This window comes from Cetorhinus maximus, chromosome 5 (assembly GCF_964194155.1).
Source record: "Cetorhinus maximus chromosome 5, sCetMax3.hap1.1, whole genome shotgun sequence".
Lineage (NCBI taxonomy): Eukaryota > Metazoa > Chordata > Chondrichthyes > Lamniformes > Cetorhinidae > Cetorhinus > Cetorhinus maximus.
The window spans coordinates 136,413,683-136,437,161 of record NC_135883.1 but is presented as its reverse complement, the minus strand read 5'-3'; the positions used below and the strand labels follow the sequence as shown (position 1 = coordinate 136,437,161).

General features: G+C 38.7%; 1 protein-coding gene across 2 annotated transcripts in view; it reads left to right on the top strand.

Annotated features, from left to right (window-relative positions):
• Positions 1–23,479, top strand: part of LOC144680932 (prolyl endopeptidase-like) — a 130,697-nt gene that overhangs the window by 86,140 nt on the left and 21,078 nt on the right. For both annotated transcript variants that reach the window (XR_013576648.1, XM_078542491.1), the window contains exons 11-12: positions 4,274–4,410; positions 20,632–20,726. Coding sequence is in view for 1 of the 2 variants with exons in the window: in XM_078542491.1 (XP_078398617.1) it covers positions 4,274–4,410; positions 20,632–20,726 (232 nt within the window). In the remaining variant the exon portion in view is untranslated. The remainder of the gene's footprint in view (positions 1–4,273; positions 4,411–20,631; positions 20,727–23,479) is intronic.

Sequence of the window (23,479 nt, the reverse complement as noted above, 5' to 3'; positions counted from 1 at the left end):
TTTGCTCAAGGCAAATTGTACTTGAAGAACTTGATAAGTTCTTTAATGAAGCGACAGAGTGGGTTAATGCTCTGTATGTGAACTTTCAAAAGGCATTTGACTAAGTACCACATACACTATACCCTTTCCACTCTGATATGCTTGGGTCCAAGTCATTCCTTGATTTTGGAATTTTCTAGATTGTACAATGATGTTGGAATGCCTGACCACAAGTGTGTGAAACAGAAGACACCATAGATGTAAATATTTACCTGAAACACACAACTGTGATGAAACATTATAACGCAGAAATAAAAATTGTTTTACTTATCCAGATACTGTATCTTCTAGGTTTCTGCTTCCAAAATGATGCTTGGGTCTGCACAAAAAAATTTCTGAACAAGTGGTGTTTCTGAACAATAGATTTCCAGACTGGAGAGGTTACAGCTTGATAGACTTGTTAGCAGTGGGGCTAAAGGTCCAGTGGCAGCATGGATATAAAATTGACTGTTGGGGCAAAAAGCAGAGAGTAGTGGTGAATGCTGTTTTTCAGACTGAAGGGAGGTATATAGTGGTGTTCCATAGGGTTTGGTACTAGGGCCACTCCACTTTTTAATTTATCTTAATGACCTGGACTTGAGTACACAAGACATAACCTCAAAATTTACAGATGATACAAAATGTAGTAAACAATAAGGTGGATAGTACCAAACTTCAGGAGGGCATGGACAGAATGATGAAATAGGCAGACATAGCAGATGAAATTTAATGCAGAGAAGTGTGAAGTGATGCATTCTGGTAAGAAAAATGACATGATGGAGGCAATATGAACTGAATGGTACAATTCTAAAGAGGTTTAGGGTCAGAGAGACCTGGGGATGTATGTACACAAATCTTTGGTGGAAGGCCAAGTTAAGAAGGATGTTTAAAAATTGCTTATGGAATCTTTGATTTTATTAATACAGTAGAGAAGTAAGGAAGTTATGCTAAATCTTTATAAAAGACTTGTTAGGCCTCAGCTAGAGTGCTGTGTTCAATTGTGGTATTTGTACTTTAAGAAGAATGCCAAATCCTTGGAGAGAGTGCAGAGAGATTCACAGGAATGGTACCAAGAATGAGGGACTTCAGTTATGTGGAGAGCCTCGAGAAGCTGAGGTTGTTCTCCTTATAACAGAAGGTTAAGAGAAGATTAGATAGAGGTGTTCAAAATCATGAATGGCTTTGATAGAGCAAATGAAAAGTAGCTGCATCCAATGTCAGAGGATTAAAAACTAGAGGACATAGATTTAAGGTGATTAGCAAAAGAACCAGAGATGCCTTGAGGAAACATTTTTACACACCAAGGTATGATCGAAAATGCCACCCCTGAAAGGTTAGTGGAAACACATTCAAAAGTCTGTTGGATAAATAAACGGCTCTGGGAAAAGAACAGGTAAGTAAGATTAGTCATGGATGAGTCAGCACAAACGTAATGGGCTGAATGACGACCTCCTGTGCAGTGTCATTGTGATTCTTTGAAATATAAAATAAATAATAGACCAATATGTAGTAGTAAACCACATGGGTAAATCCAAGCAGCAAATTATTGAAGTGTGCAATGACTCAACTGAGTTGAGTTTTTTTTTCTTTTAATTATGTTTATAGATTTGTATAAACAAGCTTTGTTTATCCACTTTTACCCTGCTTCTGCATTATTCTTCAAATTGAAAGATTATAATGAACTACACAGTGGATTTATCCCTGTCCATCAAATAGACCACATGAAAGGAGGTGTGTGAAAGAGGCTGTGACAGTGTGTGTAAAAAAAAGAGGGTAATTGTAAGAGTGCTGCTCAAACCTGTGCACCATGTTAGAGAGTGTTCAGGGGGAACATGCACTATGGACAAATTGTCCTCCCTGTTCCTTCAGGTGGATTGGGTTAAAACGATGGGCCTGACTTGTATCCATTTTTCCCTACATGAGCTAGAGAAATGTCAACATCACTGTGATGTTACTTTCGCTCCTCTCATTACCTGCTGGTTGCTGAAGACATAAAAGATTAAAAGCATTTTGCACATTTTTTGATGCGTAAAGCTATTTTTCTATTTGGTGGATGTCTTTTTGCACATGTTATTTACTCTTAACATAAGATGAAATATTAATAATGGCTTAAATAATTCTTTGGATGAGGAATAGATGGAAAAAATGTATTTTATAGTTATGTAACTGAATTGATGTGAGTTCCAACATGACAGTATCTTTGCAACTTCATTCCCATAAGCATGCACATAAACTAGCAACATGTTGAGCAGTTTTCTGCTTTTCCCTTGAATGGCCAAAGACCTTGACTAAATTTAAAAAGCTGTTGATTTATCCTTAACACTTTAGACCAGAGAGAGTATATGTACTTGAATCATTTACGTAACTCTGGTCCTAAGGAATTCATTTGTTGCTGTGGTTAGATTACTGTTATAAGTGTTTCATTGTCTACTTGAAACGGTTCTGATAAATGTGGAACAGCAACACCCTTTTATGAAGAAGCTTTTATGAAGGTTCTCTGTGATTCTAAAATTAGCCCTATCTGTGTAGTATTTCATTGCTTGCAGACATTCTTTCCTCTAGGGGCTGGTACTCATCAGCTTCTTTTAATCTTCAAAACTAGACTCTGTTATCAGAGTACTGAAATAACTGGACAGCTACTGAGAATTGCTAAGAGATGGTGTCAAATGAATTAACTGTTCCAATTTTTCTGTTTTAGTGAGTATATGAATGTTTTGTGTTCTAATTTGGTTATCATTTTGTCATTTTATTCTGTTACTTTTTTGTTTTGTTGCATTCACAACTGAATAGGATGCTAGGTAAAATGACGACAGCAAGTAAATATGTTTTGTATCAAAACTGCTAACCACCAGCTTCCTTTCCTTATCCCCATTTTAGCTGATATTAACTGTTCCCTCTCCTCTGGCACTGTTCGGCTCCCTTCAAATCTGCCATCATCATCCGTCTCCTCAAAAAAACCACCCTTGACCACTCTGCCCTTGCAAACTACCATCCATCGCCAACTTCTATTTCTTCTCCAAAGTCCTGGAACGTGTTGTCATCTTCCAAATCCACGCCTATCTTTCCTGGAACTCCACGTTTGAATCCCTCCAATCAGGTTTCTGCCCTTCCCACAGGACTGAAAAGGCCTTTATCCAAGTTACAAATTAAATTACATCCTACTATCTGTGACCATGGCAAACTATTCTTTGCCCTGCTGCAACCTTTGTTATTGCTGATCACACCATCCTGCACCCACTCCTCTCCTCCATCACCCAGCTGGGTGGGACTGCACTTGCTTAGATCCATTCTCAGCTGCAACGAGAGAATCACCTCTTAAGGCTTCCCTTACCACTTCCGCACTCTTACCTTTGGAGACCCCAAGTACCTATCCTTGTCCATGCTCCTGTTTCTCTTGTACATGCTGTCAGACCTGCTAAGTATTTCCAACACTACCTTTTTTATATATATATTATAAAATAAGAAATAGGAGCAGGAGTAGGCCTTTCAGCTTTTCAAGCCTGCTATGCCATTCAGTAAGATCATGGATGATCATCTCCCTTACCTCCACCTTCCCACACTATCCCCATAACCTTTAATTCCCTATAGTATCCAAAATTCTATCAATCATTGAATATACTTAATATACTCAATAGAGAATTCAAAGATTCACAACCCTTTGAAGAAATATTTCTCATCTCGGTTCTAAATGACTGACCCCTAATGTGTGGCTGTGGCCCATAATTCTAGACTTTCCAGCCAGGGGAAACATCCTTCTAGCATCTGCTCTGTCGAATCTCTTAAAAAATTTTATGTTTCAATGAGATCACCTCTCATTCTTGTGAACGCTAGGGAATATAGGCCAAATCCACTCAATCTCTCCTCATAGGCCAACCTCCTCTCCTAGCAACCAATTGAGTGAACCATTGTTGCACTTGCTTTAAGACAAGTGAAGTGCTTTAAGACTAAGAAAGTATACCCTTGTGTAAAGAGGCTAAAACTGCACATTACTTCAAGTATGATCTCATCAAGGCCCTGTACAATAGCAATAATTTGAGATATGTACAAATTAATGGGAAAGCAGAAGTAACATTGATATGTGACCCTCCAAAGCTGATACTCACCTAAGTGGTTCACAAAGGTAAAACACTATAGAAACTTTATAAAAGAATGTTGACTACTTATGTTGAGATTGGTAACTTGATTTTACATTTTAATGGCAAGCAGAATATAAAATACAATCCTATAATAATAGCATTATAACTTTTCTATGCAGCTCTTCTATCCAAGTAGAGATGGGACACAGATACCAATGTTTATTGTCCATAAGAAAGGAATCAAACTTGATAACTCTCATCCTGCTTTTCTTTATGGATATGGAGGCTTCAATATATCTCTCACACCAAGTTACAGGTATGTAGTAGACTTTGACTTTTTCTAAGTGCTGGCAGACCTCCTGTAGAGTATGAGTCAGCGCATATGTGTTATATATTAACGATTTGGACGTGAACGTGGGGGACACGATTGGGAAATTTGCAGACCAAAGATTGGCCGAGTAGTGGATAGTGTAGAGGATAGCCATAATCTCCAGAACAATATAGATGGGTTGGTGGAGTGGGTGGTAAAGTGGCAGATGGATTTTAACATAGAGAAGTGTGAGTTCATACATTTAGGGAGGCCAAACAGTTACAGGGATTACAAAATAAATGGGAATATACTAAGAGGGGTAGATGAAGTGAGAGATCTTGGCGTACAAGTACACAGGTCCATGAAGGCAGCAGTTCAAGTAGACAAGGTTGTAAAGAAGGCATATGGAATGCTCTCCTTCATTGGTAGAGGTATAGAATATAAAAGTAAGGATATAATGTTGGAATTGTATAAAACACTGGTGAGGCCACAGCTGGAGTATTGTGTGCAGTTCTGGTCATCACATTACAGGAAGGACGTAATAGCTCTGTAGAGAGTGCAGAGGAGGTTTACAAGAATGTTACCAGGGTTAGAAAAGTGTAGCTATGAGGAGAGATTGGATAGGTTGGGGCTATTTCCCCTGGAACAAAGAAGGCTGAGAGGTGACTTGTTTGAGGTATACAAAATTATAAGGGAAATAGATAGAGTGGACAGGATAAAATAGTTTCCCTTGATGGAGAATTCTAAAACCAGGGGGCATAGATTCAAGATAAGTGGCAGAAGGTGTAGGGGGGTCATGAGGAAGAACTTTTTTACGCAGAAGGTAGTGGGTGTCTGGAATTCGCTGCCCAAGTTGGTGGTAGAGGCAGAAACTTTAAATTCTTTTAAAAAGTACCTGGATCTGCACCTAAAGTGCTGTAAGCTGCAGAGCTATGGGCCGGGTACAGGAAGGTGGGATAAGAAAGGACACCTGGGTGTCCTCGGGCTGGCATGGACAAGATGGGCTGAATGGCCTCCTTCTGTGCTGTAACTTTCCTATGGTTCTGTTGTGTTATCGCTGGATGGGTGGAATGGGGTGTTTCCTTCAATCTGACATCACCTTGGCGGTGTAAAGTTGGGGTACACGGTTTGGCAGGACTATGGAGGGGGGAATTGAAGTTAGAATACTCATCTCCAAAGGGGAAGAGATCCTCAAGTAAAAACTTCCATGAAAGCATGAAAGGATAATTCACTTATTGAATTTAATCATGTTATTGTGAACTTTAATTTTTGTTTAAAGAAATTTACATGAAATTTCGGTTTCTAAGAGAAAGATAAAATGTGGACAAAGATTTCTTTTCCCATTAGGATTGGATTGATTTTTTTTTCTTTTGGTTGATAAGTTAATCGGACTGGTGCTACAGGGTTCATTGTTTTCAAAAGTCCTTCGTAGTTTCTCATTAATAGCTTGCCACATTATTACCTTATTTTTGAACTTCTTCTGATTTGCTGCTGTTTCACTTTGAGCCAACAAGCAAAGTTATAATGAAACATTGACTCTTTTCCTCATATAGAAGTTGACATTGTAAACTTTGACTCAAAAACTGTGACACAGGAAGTACATGCCAGATGCATGCAGCTCACCACCACTTCTCAATGGCAATTAGAGATGGGCAATAAATGCTGGCCTAGCCAGCGATGTCCAGATCCCAAAAAAGAATAAAACAAAAAAATGCAAGACTTTAATATATTAGAATGGATTATATTGTACACTATGCTATTATTAAGGAACAAATGTTTATGAGGTACATCAAAAGAAACTTTTCTTTGGTGGAGGAATCCAGCACAAGGGAGCATAACCTTAAAATTAGAGCCAGGCAGTTCACGGATGATGTCATCAAGAACTTGTTCATGCAAAGGGTAGTGGAAATCAGAACCTCTTTTTTGAGGGTAGGTCAATTGAAAATTTCAAAACTGAGATTGATGGGTTTTTATTAGGCCAAGGGTATTAAGGATTACAGAACCAAGGTTAGTAAATGAGCTGAGATACAGATCAGCCATGATCTAATTGAACGACAGTGGAACAGGTTTTGGAGGCTGTTTGGCCCATTCCCTGTCCCAGTCCTACCCAGCTGAATATGCTTGGCTCTCCTAAAGACCTATCCATTTGATTGTAATCCCCTGTCTTACCCCACATGTTTTTAACTTTTTCCTTTTCAAATATTATTTTCAATTCCTCCCAATTTACTTCATTTTCTATTCCTTTTGCCTTCAGGCACTTAGCTTCCCCTTAAATGCATCTTTGCTATTCGCCTTAACTACTATCTTATTTATTGGCCCTTAGTTTTGGTCTCCATCCCACAAGTGGAAACATCATCGCTACATCTACCCTAACAAACCCACTAATAATAAAAACTTCTATTAGGTCACCTCTCAGTTTTCCCTTTTCTAGAATAAAGCGCACTTGCCTTATTTTACTATCTTGTTTTACTTTTCTCCTGCCTCCTTGCTAACTTCAAACTGAAGTACATATACATGTGCATAAGGTTTCAGTCATTTGCAGGCAGTTTGGCATTGTCTAGTTATCTCTCAACTTCCAATGTAGTAGATGTTGGGAATAAACAAGTGTATTCCTAATTAAAGATGTGTAGTGGTACCACCAGTTATTCCAGCAGTTTGGAAAGCACTTTTTAGGTAGCTTGATGAGCTGTAAATAAATGTCTAAAGTAATGTCAAGCAGAAAGAAACTAATTAGATACACATATTTTGTGCATATAAATCACATTTATATGAGATCAGATTTACATCATTAATGCGTTGAGAGTGTAGGGATGCACCCGATTATACTGGAGTAGCCTAACATCTGCATTTTTCAGGCACATCATTTAAAATTCTGCTGACTGTAATATCATGGGCCTTAGTGTTATTCTACTTTGGATCATGATTGAAATGCCTGTCTTGGCTGGTGTAACAGCCATGTTGCCAGTCTAACATGAACATATTTTAATTGATTTTGGGTTGCTGATTGAGCGAGAGAGAGATATCACTCATTATCCTGATTATTGGCAGGTTATAATTTTAAGAAGTTTAATAGGGTCCAAGCATCAGTAATTTATTGCATATTACGGTGACAGGCTTCTGCTATTAGTAACTTGAAGAATGGTTTGAAAATACTACAAATGTTAGACATAGATTATTTCCTTGACTTGCTTATTTAAAATGTATCATGTTTGTATATTTAGCACTAAATGCACATTTACTTGCATTTCTTAATATTCTGTTCCAGGTTAATTAATTAATTTTTTTATTCATTCATTCATGGGATGGTGGGTGTCATTGGCTAGGCCAACATTTATTGCCCATCCCTATTTGCCCTTGAGAAGGTGGTAGTGAACTGCCTTCTTGAACCGCTGCAGTCCATGTGATGTAGGTACGTTCACAGTGCTGTTACGGAGTTCCGAGATTTTGACCCAGCAACAGTGAAGGAAAAGTGATATATTTCCAAGTCAGGATGGTGAATGGCTTGAAGGGGAACTTCCAGGTGATGGTGTTCCCATGAGTCTACTGCCCTTGCCCTTCTAGATGGTAGCGATCGTGGATTTGGAAGGCGCTGCCTTGGTGAGTTACTGCAGTGCACCATGTAGATGGTATACACTGCTGCCACTGTGCATCGGTGGTGAAAGGAGTGAATGTTTGTGGAAGGGGTGCCCAACAAGCGGACTGCTTTGTCCTGGATGGTGTCAAGCTTCTTGAGCGCTGGTGGGGCTGCACTCATCCAGGCAAGTGGAGAGTATTCCATCGTATTCCTGACTTGTGCCTTGTGGATGATGGACAGCTTTTGGAGAGTCAGGAGGTGAGTTACTCGCCACAGCTTTCCTAGCCTCTGACCTGCTCTTGTAGCCACCGTATTTATATGGCCAGTCCAGTTCAATTTCTGGTCGATGGTAACCCCTAGGTTCTTGACAGTGGGGGATTCAGCTATGGTATGCCATTGAATGTCAAGGGGTGATGGTTAGATTCTCTCTTGTTTGAGATGGTCATTGCCTGACCCTTCTGTGGTGCAAATGTTAAATGCCACTTGTCAGCCCAAGCCTGGATATTGTCCAGGTCTTGCTGCATTTGGACATTGACTACTTCAGTATCTAAGAAGTCGCAAATGGCGAACATTGTGCAATCATTAGTGAACATCCCCACTTCTGACCACATGATGGAAGGAAGGTCATCGATGAAGCAGCTGAAGATGGTTGGGCCTAGGACACTGCCTTGAGGAACTCCTGCAGTGATATCCTGGAACTGAGACGATTGACCTCCAACCACCACAACCTTCTTCCTTTGTGCTAGGTATGACTCTAACCAGCGGAGAGTTTTCCCCCAATTCCCATTGACTCCACTTTTGCTAGGGCTCCTTGATGCCATACTCGGTCAGATGCTGCCTTGATGTCAAGGGCAATCACTCTCACCTCACCTCTGGCCATGTTTGAATGAAGACTGTAATGAGGTCAGGTGCTGAATGGCCCTGGCAGAGCCCAAACTGAGTGTTAGTGAGCAGGTTATTGCAAAGTAAGTGCCACTTGATAGCACTGTTGATGTCCCCTTCCATCATTTTACTGATGGCGGAGAGTAGTCTGATGGGGCAGTAATTGGCCAGTTTGAATTTGTCCTGTCTTTTGTGTACAGGACATACCAGGGCAATTTTCCACATTGCCGAGTAGATGCCAGTGTTGTAGCAGTACTGGAACGGGGCACGGAAAGTTCTGGAGCACAAGTCTTCAGTACTATTGCCGGAATAATGTCAGGGCTCATGGCCTTTACAGTATCTAGTGCCTTCAGCCATTTCTTGGTATCATGTGGAGTGAATTGAATTGGCTGAACACTGGCATCTTTGATGCTGGGGACCTCTGGAGGAGGTCAAGATGGATCATCCACTCGGCACTTCTGGCTGAAGGTTGTTGTGAATGCTTCAGCCTTATCTTTTGCACTGATGTGCTGGACTCCTCCATCATAGAAACATAGAAAGTAGGAGCAGGAGTAGACCATTCGGCCCTTCGAGCCTGCTCCGCCATTCATTATGATCATGGCTGATCATCCAACTCAATAGCCTTCTCACGCTTTCTCCCCATACCCTTTGATCCCTTTCACCCCAAGAGCTATATCTAACGCCTTCTTGAAAGCATACAATGTTTTGGTCTCAACTACTTTCTGTGGTAACAAATTCCACATGCTCACCACTCTCTGGGTGAAGAAATTTCTCCTCATCTCAGTCCTAAATGGTCTACCCCATATCCTCAGACTGTGACCCCTGGTTCTGGACTCCCCCACCATCGGGAACATCCTGCATCTACCCTGTCTAGTCCTGTTAGAACTTTATAGGTTTCTATGCGATCCCCCCTCATTCTTCTGAACTACAGTGAATATAATCCTAATCGACTCAATCTCTCCTCATATGTCAGTCCTGCCATCGCAGGAGGATGGGGATATTTGTGGAGCCTCCTCCTCCAGTGAGTTGTTCAATTGTCATCCACCATTCACGACTGGATGTGGCAGGAATGCAGAGCTTAGCTCTGATCTGTTGGTTGTGCGATCGCTTAGCTCTGCTTATCACTCGCTGCTTATGCTGTTTGGCATGCAAGTAGTCCTGTGTTGTAGCTTCACCAGGTTGACGCCTCATTTTTAGGCATGCCTGGTCCTGCTCCTGGCAGTCCTCCTACACTCTTCATTGAACCAGGGCTGATCCCCTGGCTTGGTGGTAATGGTAGAGTGGGGGATATGCCAGGCCATGATGTTATAGATTGTCATTGAGTACAATTCTGCTGCTGCTGATAGCCCATAGCACCTCATGGATGTCTAATCTTGAGTTGGTAGATCTGTTCAAAATCTATCCCATTTTAAAAATTGAAATAATGACTATTTCCAATTGCACTACAGTCCACTTTTAATGATTTGCAATTTATTTAGTATTAGTCAAATCTTTTGTCCTAGCTGTCATTTTCTTCAAACATAATTTCCCATTGCCATGGCAAAATAAACATCTATCATAATGAAAACAGAAAATACTGGAAAAATTCAGCAGTTCTGACAATTCTGTTTCTCTCGTTTCGAGTCCATATAATTTAGAAGAGTCTGTTTTTCTCTCTCTACAGATGCTGTCAGACCTGCTGAGTTTTTCCAGCATTTTCTGTTTTTATTGTGATAGAAGTTTATTTTGGCATGGCAATGGGAGATATTTTAAATTTCTATCACTTTGTTTTACATTTTTTCCATAGGAAGAATCTGGGGGTGGAGGTGGGTGGAGGGCGAGTAACATCTAAATGTTGGTTTTGTTAAACAAAGTATATTAAAAAAAAGTGCACACTGATGTGATAGGTTGTTAAAATACTAATTTGTTAAGCTTTGATACTGTTTTCCCAGAGGCTGTAAATAATCAATTTGTTAGCCTGTTCTAGCAATTAGCAAGCACAGGTTATTTTGGGAAGTCTCTGATCCCTTCTGGCTGTTCATAGAAGGTAATTTTTAAAAGGTGGCCCAGAAAGTTGTGGTGGCAAGCTAAGAGCTTAACATTCTTGGAGGGTACATTGGCCTAGGCTTTTCAGTCAGCAACGAAGGAATAACATTTGTCACTTACTAAACTGACAGCTGCCCACAAGGATTTTGCAGCCTTTTGAGTGGCGATTAGCTCCAATCCAATGAGGTGCCTGCATGTGAGCAAGGCAAGAAACAGCAAGGCTCTTCAACCAATCAGATTGAAAATTTTCACTGGAACATGCAGAATCCAAGCCAGAAAGTATAAACCAGGAACTATAAATTAGATTTAATCATGTACAGAAAGCAAAATAAAAATTGGGAAAGAAAGATGCAGAAAAAGTAAAAGGAAAAAATGAATGTTTAAAAAAACTCTAACTTTTGAAAAAAATGAGGTTCCTCATTTATAAAATTAAATTTTCAGGCTTGGCGATGTTGTTTAGCAGCAATTTACCAATTATCACACCATTTTAAAAAAAAGGACTTACTTTTGAAAGCACCAGCCCTAACTTTTTCTGGCAAGTTTGCTGGATAACTCGTGGGTAAGTACCCCAATTTATTACTAAGGCAAAATTTAGGCCAAAATGTTTAAATCAAATAACACAACCAACCACGAGGGCAGCATGGTGTGTTCAGTATTTTTGTAATGTAATATGAAGACAAGTACAGGTTTAAATTGAGTTTAATCATAAGTGTTACTCTGTATGTATACTTGCTGTAAAATAACAATTCATATTTTACCTCGTCTTACCAAATGTTTTCTCAGTCCACCTTTGGGAAAATTGAGAAAGTACACACAAAAAAGATACAAATATCCAGTTCAGATTACAAAGGGATTTTATTGTTACATGGTGCAGGGCTGTGCTATGTGAAGTTAAATATTGGCATTATGGGCACACCTCTAAGGGTAAAATATTCAACTGTTTATGTGAGTAACTAATAGTGCTGTACCTGAGTGCATATCTAAAGCAAGACAATAGGCTTGTAACATCTCCGTTGTCTATTTCTAAAAAAAAATCCTGGCAAACCTGCTTTTCAGAACCTCATAAAAAACATAAATCTAAAATAAATAAGCAATAAAGCTTAAAGTAAATGTTTGATGCACTATTTAAAAGACCTTAAATTTTTAATCAGGCAATTGCAACTAAGCAAACTATTAATTTCTGCAAGAAGTAAACAGACTGGTATTTGCATCAGTGTTGTAATGTTTACTGAGGTTACCAGAAGGATTCACAGACCTCTACCTCTACCATTTCAAATTCACCATAAAAAAACATAAATCTAAAATAAACTTATAAAACAAATCCAGTACCCCAATTTGTTTTAAAGTATTTTACAGATGAATGTGATTGTTCCTTCAAGTTATTATACAGAAACAAATGGTAGGTCCTATGAGACTAATTTCAGTCAGCCTAATGATGCCATTAGTATGTGCTTCAAAAACTATATAAGAAACATAACTGAACATCCATTCAGTACCAGAAATATGAGGATTTCGACACTGGCCTTTTTTTGATTAGGTACAGTAGAAGTTATTCTTTCGAAAGAGGCGTTAATCATTGCTCAGAATATCAGTGGTTGATTTCAGGAACAGGCTCAAGTATTTTTTTAGCTAATTTTCTAATTGTAATATTTAAAATTCCTTTCTCAGACCCATAGTTGAAAATGAATAACATTCTTAAGTGGGAAATGAGAAATGCTACATTTTACATCTAACACCGCAGAGACTAGGCACAATTACTAAAATGCAGTGCATGATAAATTGCCATTACAAGGGGGTGAAGAGAGGTTATAATTTGTCCTTGAGCTTTTGATTGGTTGACTTCCAGATAGTTGGTTGCGAGAGGCAATGTCATCATTAGCTTGTGAAAAGGAAAACCTTGGAGAGTAGTCACCTTTTTATAACTCGGCCATGTGACTAAGCAGACGATCCAAGAAATTAGCATACACTGCTATATAAACTAATAAATACAGAACACGCATAAATATATTCCTCTGGTTTAAATTTGTGAATAATGTTTCTGTTCCAATATCTGATGAGCATAGTTAGTCATGCTTGAGTGTAAATCACGATAAATCATATGAAAGGATAGATTGACCTTGATTGTAACTTGAGGTGATCTGAAAGGCAACCTCCCCCTGAAGCTTAGCTGTACAATACCATAATGAAATAAAAGCTATGGCGCTGTAACTTTGAATGCAATCAATTTTTGAATAGTTATCGATATTTGATCAACCAAAGGTATAGAAGAAATTGAGGGAGAAAGTTTTCTGTTCACCATAATGTTTTCCTTTTAAACCCATTATTTCAGCTTGTAAACTGGAGTATCTACCCTCTGTATAATCTGTGTATAGTACTCTCAAAATGATTATGTAAGTAGACTAATAGTCCTTCACAGTTTTAGAGAATATAAAGAAGGATGGAAGATAAAGAGAGAACATTTTTTTAAAATATAGTAAAGTAAGAGAGCATAGAAAATTGCCCTACAGAGGAATGAAGCACAGGATCTAATTAGAGAGAATGAAGTTTTGAGGGAGATATTACATCAATGGTGGAAGTGAGAATGTAGAGGAAGATGTAGAAAAATTGTTAGATGTAGCTGTGAAAAAAGGATGGTTTCTGAAAACATCAGCAGAACTAGAGTTGAATAAGTCACTGAACACCCTGAGACGCACCCTAAGCTCTTTGGGAAGTCATAGAGGCAATGACAGAAACTCTGATCACAATTTTTCAGTCCCCCTTAGAGGATCGGGAGGCTCTGTTACGATCCCCGTAAAAAGGAATTTCCTTTAAAAAGGAATTTCCAAGCAACTGACAGAACCAAAGCACAAAATTTTGCTTTTCAAGACTTTTACTGAAACAAACTAAACCAACATTAATTAACAAGCAACTAATGCACCAAACCAAAGAAAAGGTACTTTCACATTAACTAACTTACACAACTGGGTTATGTCTTTTATACAATGCCTCACTTCTGGCAGATATGTAGCATTCCAGGAACTGGCCCACAGTCATGCCAAACTCTTCAGCAGAGGTTCACTTCTCCTCACAACGCCAGGTCAAAACTTCCACTACCCTTTGACAATCATTGCACTCCCTGTTCAAGTTTTCCAGATCCAGTTATCACTAGCAAAGCACACCTTAACGACTCCCTGTTCCTTAAATCTTCAAGAGCCCCTTTTGCTCTCTTTTTTTGAACAGAAACCAAACTCTCTCAAGCATCCTGCTTGCTTGTTCCTGCTTTCCCACAGCAGTAGTCCTTTGTTTCTGTGCCTCAAACAGCAACTGTCCTTTTTCTGAGATACTATGGAAAAGTGTTAAAACTGTCACTTTACACTTAATTGTGTTTCTATTTGAGTTTCTCTCCCCATGGTAAACTGATCACAGGGGCATGTATCTGAGCCGAGGTGTGTATTTGGAATTCTGCTTTGAGTTAAAGGTACCTTTCAAAACATAGCTATCTTGTAAAGTTCAGCATTCATGACACTTTTGTGCAGAATTGAACCAGTTAACTATAGATCACATAGCCTAATAATACAGCTGTAATATTCCCTGAAGTTTAGAGGAATGAGAGGTGATCTCATTGAAACATATAAGACTTTGAAGGCGCTTGATAGGGTGGACACTGAGCGATGGTTTCTGCTGCTTGGGGAATCTAAAAGACAGGGGCACAGTCTCAGGATAAGGAGACGATCATTTAGGACTGAGATGAGGAAAAATTACTTCACTCAAAGAGTTATGAATCTTTGGAATTCTCTACCACAGAGGGTTGTGGATGCTCCATTGTTGAATACATTTAAGGCTGGGATAGGCAGATTTTTAGGATCTCAGGAAATCAAGGGATATGGGTAGCAGGCAAGAAAGTGGAGTTGAATCCCAAGATCAGCCATGATCGTACTGAATGGCAGAGCAGGCTCAACAGGCCGTTTGATCTATTCCTGCTCCTAGTTCTTGTGTTCTTATGTTCTAATATTAAGTCTGAATAAACGCTTAGAGTCCATGCTTCTAAATCAAACTATTAAGCATCTAGTTCTGCATAGGATAACCAATGACAGCCAGTTGGGCTTGTTGAAGGCAAGTCATGTTTATCAATGTTGTGCTGTTCAAATTAATTCTAGCACATGATCTGCACCAATTGTATTCATGGTAAGCATGCTATATGACACTGCTAAATTTGCTTTAAAATAAAAAATTCTTAAGACCTGTTTTGGTCTGTATATTATATTCTTACTACTTTGTTAACACTACTGGTCCATTTTTAGGGCTCCACCAGATATTAATCTTGTGTTCAGCATCTAAGGCCTCTCCCAGGCAAACTACCTACTTACAAGCCAAAGTCTGATTTTAATCATATAATACAATATAATGTGATACTGCCCAGGGATTGAACTAAAATTATTATCACTATAATTAGATGAGCGGAATTAGCCCTATTGTGTTTTCCTAGTTATGCTATAAACTGCTGGTCAGCTTTGCTAAAATGAAAAGCTACACTGGAGTATAAAGCCAAGGTGATTTGCTTACAGTACTTATACAGAATTTGCACTTTCACAAGCACAAAAATGCGTTAAATGTCTCTTAATATGTTAAGCGATAGCAAACCTGTACTAGTGTCCATCATGCAAACTTATACATGAAGTTTAATTTATCTTTGCACATCTCTGCACAGCAGTCCATATGGAAGTAGACAGAAAGAATGGAATAGGTGCCTTAGGCTTTGGTGAAATTTACCTTCCTTCCCCTTTGAAGCAGAAACTGGATCAAAGGAAGTCAAATATATAGTTTTATTTCACTGTAAAAAGCTATCAATCTCCTGTAGGTTTTGAAAAAATCTTGACTGCTAATCTGAATGTACACAGCATATTTCAGCAGCCTCACAGGGTAGATACAAATCACTTCACCGTTCATTCCATGTTATTTTGCCTCAACTCCTAATCTCAACAAAGCAAGTTAATAAAATGACAATCAAGATATTAGCATGTGAAGGGCAGTTTGTTTCACTGCATTCTGTGCAGAGTTAAATGTGGATTATCTCCCAAACAAAACTATCTCAATTCTATAAAGCGTATTTTAAACCCATTAAGATCAGAGAACAAAATATTCCATGTATATAATGGTCCCAATCTTGACTGGGGAAGATTTTGAGAGTTGCTGTGTGAAAGCGGTTTTGGTCAGTCACACGCTGCAGTTTTAATGTTACAGCATGCACCTTTTTCCCCAGCAGGTATCCTGTCTGGAATCCAACCTGATTGATGGTTTGGGTGCCCTGTCAGGTGGCTGTTTACAATTGCATTTGGGCTCAGGGTATCTGATGGTGAACAAGGAAGCAGGTCAGCTTAGGAGGTCAGGGGAAGCACTCGTACTCCTCCTGGCCCATGTACCTCCCACCTCTTCCACAAAGCAATCCTTGCCTCCCTTGAGCTGGGTTAAACATATTTAAATAAACAGCCGCTTCGTGAGAACAGGTTTGTTGCCTGTGCGCACCCAACCCTCACTAATCCCAAATCTGTTAAAACTGGAAATGGGCAGGTTGGAAGTGGCTTGAGGTTGGGTTTGAGATAATATCATTTCACACTCCACCTAACCCAAGCCTGCCAGTTCTTAGCAGGTAAAGTTCCCCCCAATTTATTTGTCACTGTTCATTCACACTTCTTGGAAGCTTTTAGTGGAGCATCAATTATCATGCCCAAATCCATTCTCTTTTTCACCTTTGGTGATGGATATCCTAGGATAACAAATAGCGTTAGTATTATGGAAAAAGAACTGGCTTGAAGAAGAACTTGTATGTATATAAGCACCTTTTACGTCCTCAGATCTTCCAAATAACTTAACAGCATTTTGAATTGTAGTCACTGTTTATGCTGGGAAAACATGTAATCAGTGTGCAAATTGATTTCTAAAAGCAGTAGGAAAACGCCATAAGCAGTAATTTTTTTATTCATTCATGGGATGTGGGGATTGCTGTCTAGTCCAGCTTTTATTGTTCATCTCCAGTTTCCTTGAGAAGGTGGTGGTGAGCTGCCTTCTTGAACCCCTGCAGTCCATGTGGTGCTGGTACACCCACAGTGCTGTTAGGGAGGGAATTCCAGGATTTTGACCCAGCGACAGTGAAGGAAAGGCGATATATTTCCAAGTCAGGATGGTGTGTGGCTTGGAGGGAAATGTCCAGCTGGTGGTGTTCCAATGCATCTGCTGCCCTTGTCCTTCGAGGTGGTAGAGGTCATGGGGTTGGAAGCTACTGTCTAAAGCGCCTTTGTGAATTCCTGCAGTGCATCTTGTAGATGGTACACACTGCTGCTACTGTGTGTCGGTGGTGGAGGGAGCAAATGTTTGTGGATGGGGTGCCAATCAAATGGGCTACTTTGTCCTGGATGGTTTCGAACTACTTGAGTGTTGTGGAATCTGCACTCATCCAGGCAAGTGGAGAGTATTCCACCACACTCCTGACTTGTGCCTTGTGGATGGTGGACAGTCTTTGGGGAGTCAGGTGGTGAGTTACTCACCACGGGATTCCTAGCCTCTTGTAGCCACAGTATTTATGTGGCTAGTCCAGTTCAGTTTCTGGTCAGTGGTAATCGCAGGATGTTGAGAGTGGGGTATTCAGATCTGTTTTGATCATGTTGGTTAGGAGATGAATGTTGTCCAGGACACAAGGAGAATCCTCTGTTCCTCAAAAGTGCATTATGGCACCTTTTATATCCACCTGAATAGGCTGACAGTGTCTCAGTTTAAAGCCCTGCCAATAAATGGCACCCTTCACAATACCAGTATTGCACTGAAAGTGTTCTTCATTCAAGTGCTGTATTGGGGCTTGAACTAATAATTTTCTGACTCACGTGAAAGTGTGGGCACATAAATTAATGAAAAATGAAGGCATTGACACTCTAATTAAAGCTAGGCATAAAAATTTTCTTGTAACATTTCTGACAGTAACTCAGACTTTAACATTTTAAAGTCATTAGCTTTGGCTTTTTTAATGTTCTTCAAAAGAAAATTCAGCACTGTATATTCTATATGTTGGACAGGTTTGATTTCTTATTAGCACTGGCATATTTAATGTTAGATAATCATTGAATGTGAATTCTCCTTTATGAGCTATTAATACGAAAAGTAGATTTCTCAGGAATATATTCATTAAACATCTTTGTACATGAAGTTAGTATAAACATTGACTTTAGCCTTCAAAGATATGAGGTAGTTTGAAGATTCTATGACCTTTTGAGAAAAGTATTAAAAGTTTCATGTGACATTTCCATCAGTGATATTCTCCAGCTGTCCATTATCTCTCTAGGGAATATCACGAAAAGATTGCATAGTATTCCTTTATGCAGGTCTTCCATATCATCTTATCGTCCGAACGTCTAGATGGTATTGAAATGCCAATGCATTTTGATTAACCAGATTCCTTTGATATGCATGCAATAATTTATTTTTAATTTGTTTATTAAAATAATGCAAATTTAATATTTTTCTGTTTAAAAGAAAATGTAATTTAATGATGGCTCATGATTCCAGTTAAAGTTTAGAAAGTTGTCAAGAATTTTTTGTAAATTTTCTCCTCTTTTGAAATGCCAGAGTTTTGGGATATTCCACATGGCTGACAGCATTTCAGTACTTTGTTCATTTTTCACAAGATACATACAGCTGAGCAAGGCCATTCATCCATTTGTTAACTCATCCATTTAGAAGATGGATCATGCTTTTCCTCCCATTGCATCATCTAACTGTATCTTGAGTGAATTTACTACCTGACCCAGAAGATCATTCAAAGTGTTGATCATTCTGTGTGAAGAAATTTTTCCTGGAATCTTAACCTAAATTACCCTTTCACCAACTGTTACACATTTCCCTCCCAACCTTATTCCAGTGTCTTGGCATACCTAGAGGTAGTGCTCGAAATTGACCTTATTTCTATTGTTTAATATTTTGTATATGTGCAAAAGGTCATCTTTCAGTTGCTACCTTTTAAGTCTGAAAGTGTCCAAGTTTCTCCAATTTCTCCTCAACTCAAGCCCTTTGATGTCAGGTGCTCGGGTAATGTGTGATCATGGAGAGTGCTGGCAGATTCTGTAGCCATGGAAAGTATCAGTGACTTTCCCAATCCTGTACTTACACAAACTCCACTGGAATGCTGCCAATCTTTTTATGTTTTCATTTCTCAAACCTGGGTGTTGTTTTCATTTCTTGTGCTGCAGCATTTTCCCCATCTGAAATCAGATAACTCAATATGAAAGCAAGAATCAAATGTGGGACCTTCCAATCTGCATAATGTCACTCACAATATAGACTCTCATATTTATGAAAAATGGACAATACTTTTAAAGCAGAATGGAGAATGGGCACTCTGCTTTTGAAACAAAATGGAGTTGAGAGGTTCTGTCAATATATGTGGAACTACAAAGGCCCTGGAAGCTAGCCTTCCTGTCTGGATAAGACATTAAAATGCAAGCGACCTTTCGGGACATTTCATTGAGAACGCATTAAAATACAGTAAATCTTTACTGTGGATTAACGGCTGCCATTATCCAAATAGTTCCAAAAACTCATTCACAGTGGACTTGCGGACTTGTTGGCTTTGGAATGGAATTCCAAAGAATGGGTGAGAGAAGAACCCTATTCCATCACAAGGAGAATGTAAATGGGTGAAACCTGGAGCACCATTGTGTCAATGGTCAAGCCATCAGAGACTATTTGTGAGGACAATGGAAAACAGATACTATAGTCACATGACAGAAACCAGGTTTTTGATAAAGGATAAAAACATGAGGACTTGAAACGTCGACTCTTTTCTTCTCCGCCGATGCTGCCAGACCTGCTGAGTTTTTCCAGGTAATTCTGTTTTTGTTTTTGATAAAGGACCCTTAAGATACGTTTTTGAGAGCTCATACCAAAAAAGGAACAGGACCCTGCCTAAAATACATCATGAGGCAGAGAATTTGGACTGTCCTTTATCTTCCTATCTGAGGAACCAAACCAGGTATTTGCTGCAGGGGTTCAGCTGTACCTCGACTAGAGTGAGGCATAGAAACCTGCTACTGAAAGCAGTAAGCCACTGAGAATCCATCTTCATAAATCTCCAATCTCTATTTCTTTAATGGACCAAGAAGTGGATCACAGACCTGCAACACTTCAAGTCCCCATCGCGAAGGAAGCAAGCGTGACAGGTCTTAAAAGTCCAAAAATTCACCGAGTGTTTGCTACCTCTTTTGTAATCTCCTTTTCTTGTGGGGGTGTGTGTAGGTGCTGTTGTGAATACATTTTCGGGTTTTGAATAATAAACATTTATCCTTTTTAAAACCCTGTGAGAAAACCTGTCATCTGTCTGTTCTCGAGAGTTACAGCACTTGAGGTTAAAACACTTTTCTTTTAAAATAATCTTCCTTCAGTCGAGAGGTGGAAAAAGGGGGACCATCCTCCTATCTCTTGCCCTATCTGTAACAATGCATAGTGTCGCAACCAGCTTCACCTACACCACCAGCAGAGAATCTGGTTGGACAGTTCCATTTGTGACTTTCTGTTTGGCATTGCCAAAAAAAGTGGAGGGTTTAATGGTTTGAGTCATATTTCCTTTTACTGGTTTTTTTTTTCAATATATTTATCAAGATGTCAGTACCTGGAAAGGAAATTAAAATGTTGTTGAATGACTTTTTTGTTTATGTAATTGTCAATTCTCAAAAAAACGTAGCAAATGATGATAGAATTTAAGACGTTCTTTTCAACATTTACAGTGTTTCAAGGCTTATTTTTGTGAGACATCTGGGTGGTGTTTTGGCTGTTGCTAACATCAGAGGAGGAGGAGAATATGGAGAGAGCTGGCACAAAGGTAAGGCAGTCAGCATGTATCTAGGTATGGTGCACAAACTGTTCACATTTCAAATACATTTTCTTTTTTTCTTGCATATTTGACTGATCTTTAATTCTTGTTTTTCATTATGCAGCCAACTTAATCCTTTATCATGTAAGCAACAGATGCAGTGTATAAAATACATACTAGGAAATATTGGACTGTGATTTTGAACAATATTAACGCGCCCTGCGGTTGGCATAAATCCAATTCGCTCCATCATGTCTCCCAGTGGAGACATATCCCACTTTATCTTCTTTTGATAAGCAATTCTGAATCTATCTAAACAATGTATCACTTTGTCCAATATCCTTAATCTTCTGAGTCTGAAAGAACTGTATTAAGCACCTTTTAAGGACCCGAGCAAACTCCAAGATTACCTTTTCCACAAGCTTAGTTGCCATCTCAAAGAGTTTCAATAGATTTGTAAGGCAAATCTATTACTTCTAAAACCATGCTGAGATTCCTATACTCTTTTAATTTTGTATCTTTGACACCCCTTAAAATGCTCATAACCATTTTACCTCAGTGGATTTTAGTCTAATAGCATTCTAGTTCCTGGATTTGTAGCTTTTGAATATTGGAACTGCATTTACTGTCCTTAGGTATTTATAGAGGTGTGCAAAAATATCAATGAAGTAATTGCTGTCAACAGTATTTGTGTTTGGATTGCTTATTTGTTAGTTGACTTGTTTCCCTTTTTGAATTTGTGATGTTTTTTCATATTGATTATGCCAGCTATATTTGATCCTATTAGATATTTCTGCAAGTATTTATAAACAATTTTTAAAATATAGTAGTTAGCATTAGTGATTAGTATACCATTCTCTATTGATACTAGCTAGATGTTTTTCATACATGGAAAAGTTTCTTTTCAAAGCTTATTTTGTTTAATTATATAACAGTGCCAATTCAGAATTGTATGAAAACATAACCCATCTTTTTCCAAAGACCAGAGCATTCTGCTGTAGGTTCTATGCAGTTCACAAAAAATGATGGTTTGTCAAATCGAATGTGAGGAACTCTAAAGTAATGGCAGCAAGAGACTTCACTGTTCTGTTCTATCTTTTATTTTGCCTACTTGTTTTTTTTTACAGTTTTCACAAAAAAAAACATAGTTTCCACTGCAAAATCTGGCCTATTGTCTGTGTTTGCTGTCATTACTACTCTGAAACAGACAGCATCTTCTGGAGTTAACACACGCACAGAGTAACATGAAAGCCAGAAGTTGCTGTCAATGATTCTACATTTCTCCAGAGGGTGTACTGTTGAGGAACTGCCCCGCCAGCAGAATGGAATCAATTAGAAATCACTGAATTGATGAGAATTTTCACTGTTATGCTATTACTTTCAAATCTTAAATAATTGGATTGAACTTATTTATGTGTAAATCTGTAGTCATGCAGTTATGCTTCATTTTATTTTAATTTATTTATGCCAGTGCTCAGTATTCTACTCATCTGACTATTTTACAATAGTGGCTTTCCTACATTGCAACAATGACTACATTTCAAAAGTACTTAATTGGCTGTAAATACCTTTTATAGGATATCTTGAGATTGTGAAAGATGCAATATAAATGCAAGTTTTTCTTCCTAATGCAATTCTACATGTAAGGGTTTCCTGTGATCTTGTAATATTTCTGATACATTACATTTCCATTTATTGTGCAGTGCTGTAATGGAAAATCAATTTTTGTGGTATACTTAAATGTTCTAATTGCTCTGCACTTTCCGGTTACTAAGCACCATGAAATCATTGAGCAGTTCAATTAAAGGGCTTCTTATCCTCAAATGTAGCACATATTAGCAAGAGTGTGGTGTTTTCTGAGCAAATAGATAATAGTATTCCTTGGCAAATATTAACCGGCTGTCTAAATTAGTATTTTTTTTCTCAAAATTCATAATGTTTGAGTTGCTTAAGACTTCAAACCTTCCAGATCATGATGCAATCATTCAGACAGTTGATCTTTGTTTGACCTTTGAAGTTAAGAAATAGCTTAAAGAGGCGCTGTCTTAGAATTAGGAAATTGCCATTAAGCCAATAAACCAGTTCCTTTTCCAAAAAACCCTTCCACTCAAATTCAAACCATATACTTCAATCCCTTCCTTTCCCATAAACCTTGAACCTGTTCACAACTCATTGGATGAAAAATGTGTTCCTGATTTCCTTTTTACTTATTTTAATGGGTGTTTCTTGTTATTTGTATCCTTCACCATTGTAAATAATTTGCATGGATCATTTTGCCAATTCCTTTCACAATCTTGAAAAGTGCAGTTGGAAACCTTGAAGTCACTTTTTCAGAAAACCCAGCTCTCAGCTTCCTTTTTTTCCAGGCCAATCTTTGTTGCTTACTTTCAGCCCCCCACACCAGTAGTTTTCCTCCTTTGATCATTTGGCTGTAAATATCTTGGCTGGGATATCTTGAAATTGTTACAGGTGCAAATTAAATGAGATTATTTTATCTCTTTTTACTGCTGTAATAAACATTATATTGTTATCATGCCATTACCCATTATAATCTTTATAGCCCATTCCTGACCAGTATGTTGTTCCACTCGTCACACATTTCTGCATTTGAGACCAAGTTGGCACCTTGGGTCCAGCAGGAACCTGGCTGCTGCATGTTATTTGATAAGCATCAGCATCTGAGATTCAGATGGTCCTGATTACTGCACTCGGTAGGGCAGAGACTGGGCTACTTCTATGTTAAATCAGGAAGAGAGTAGCAG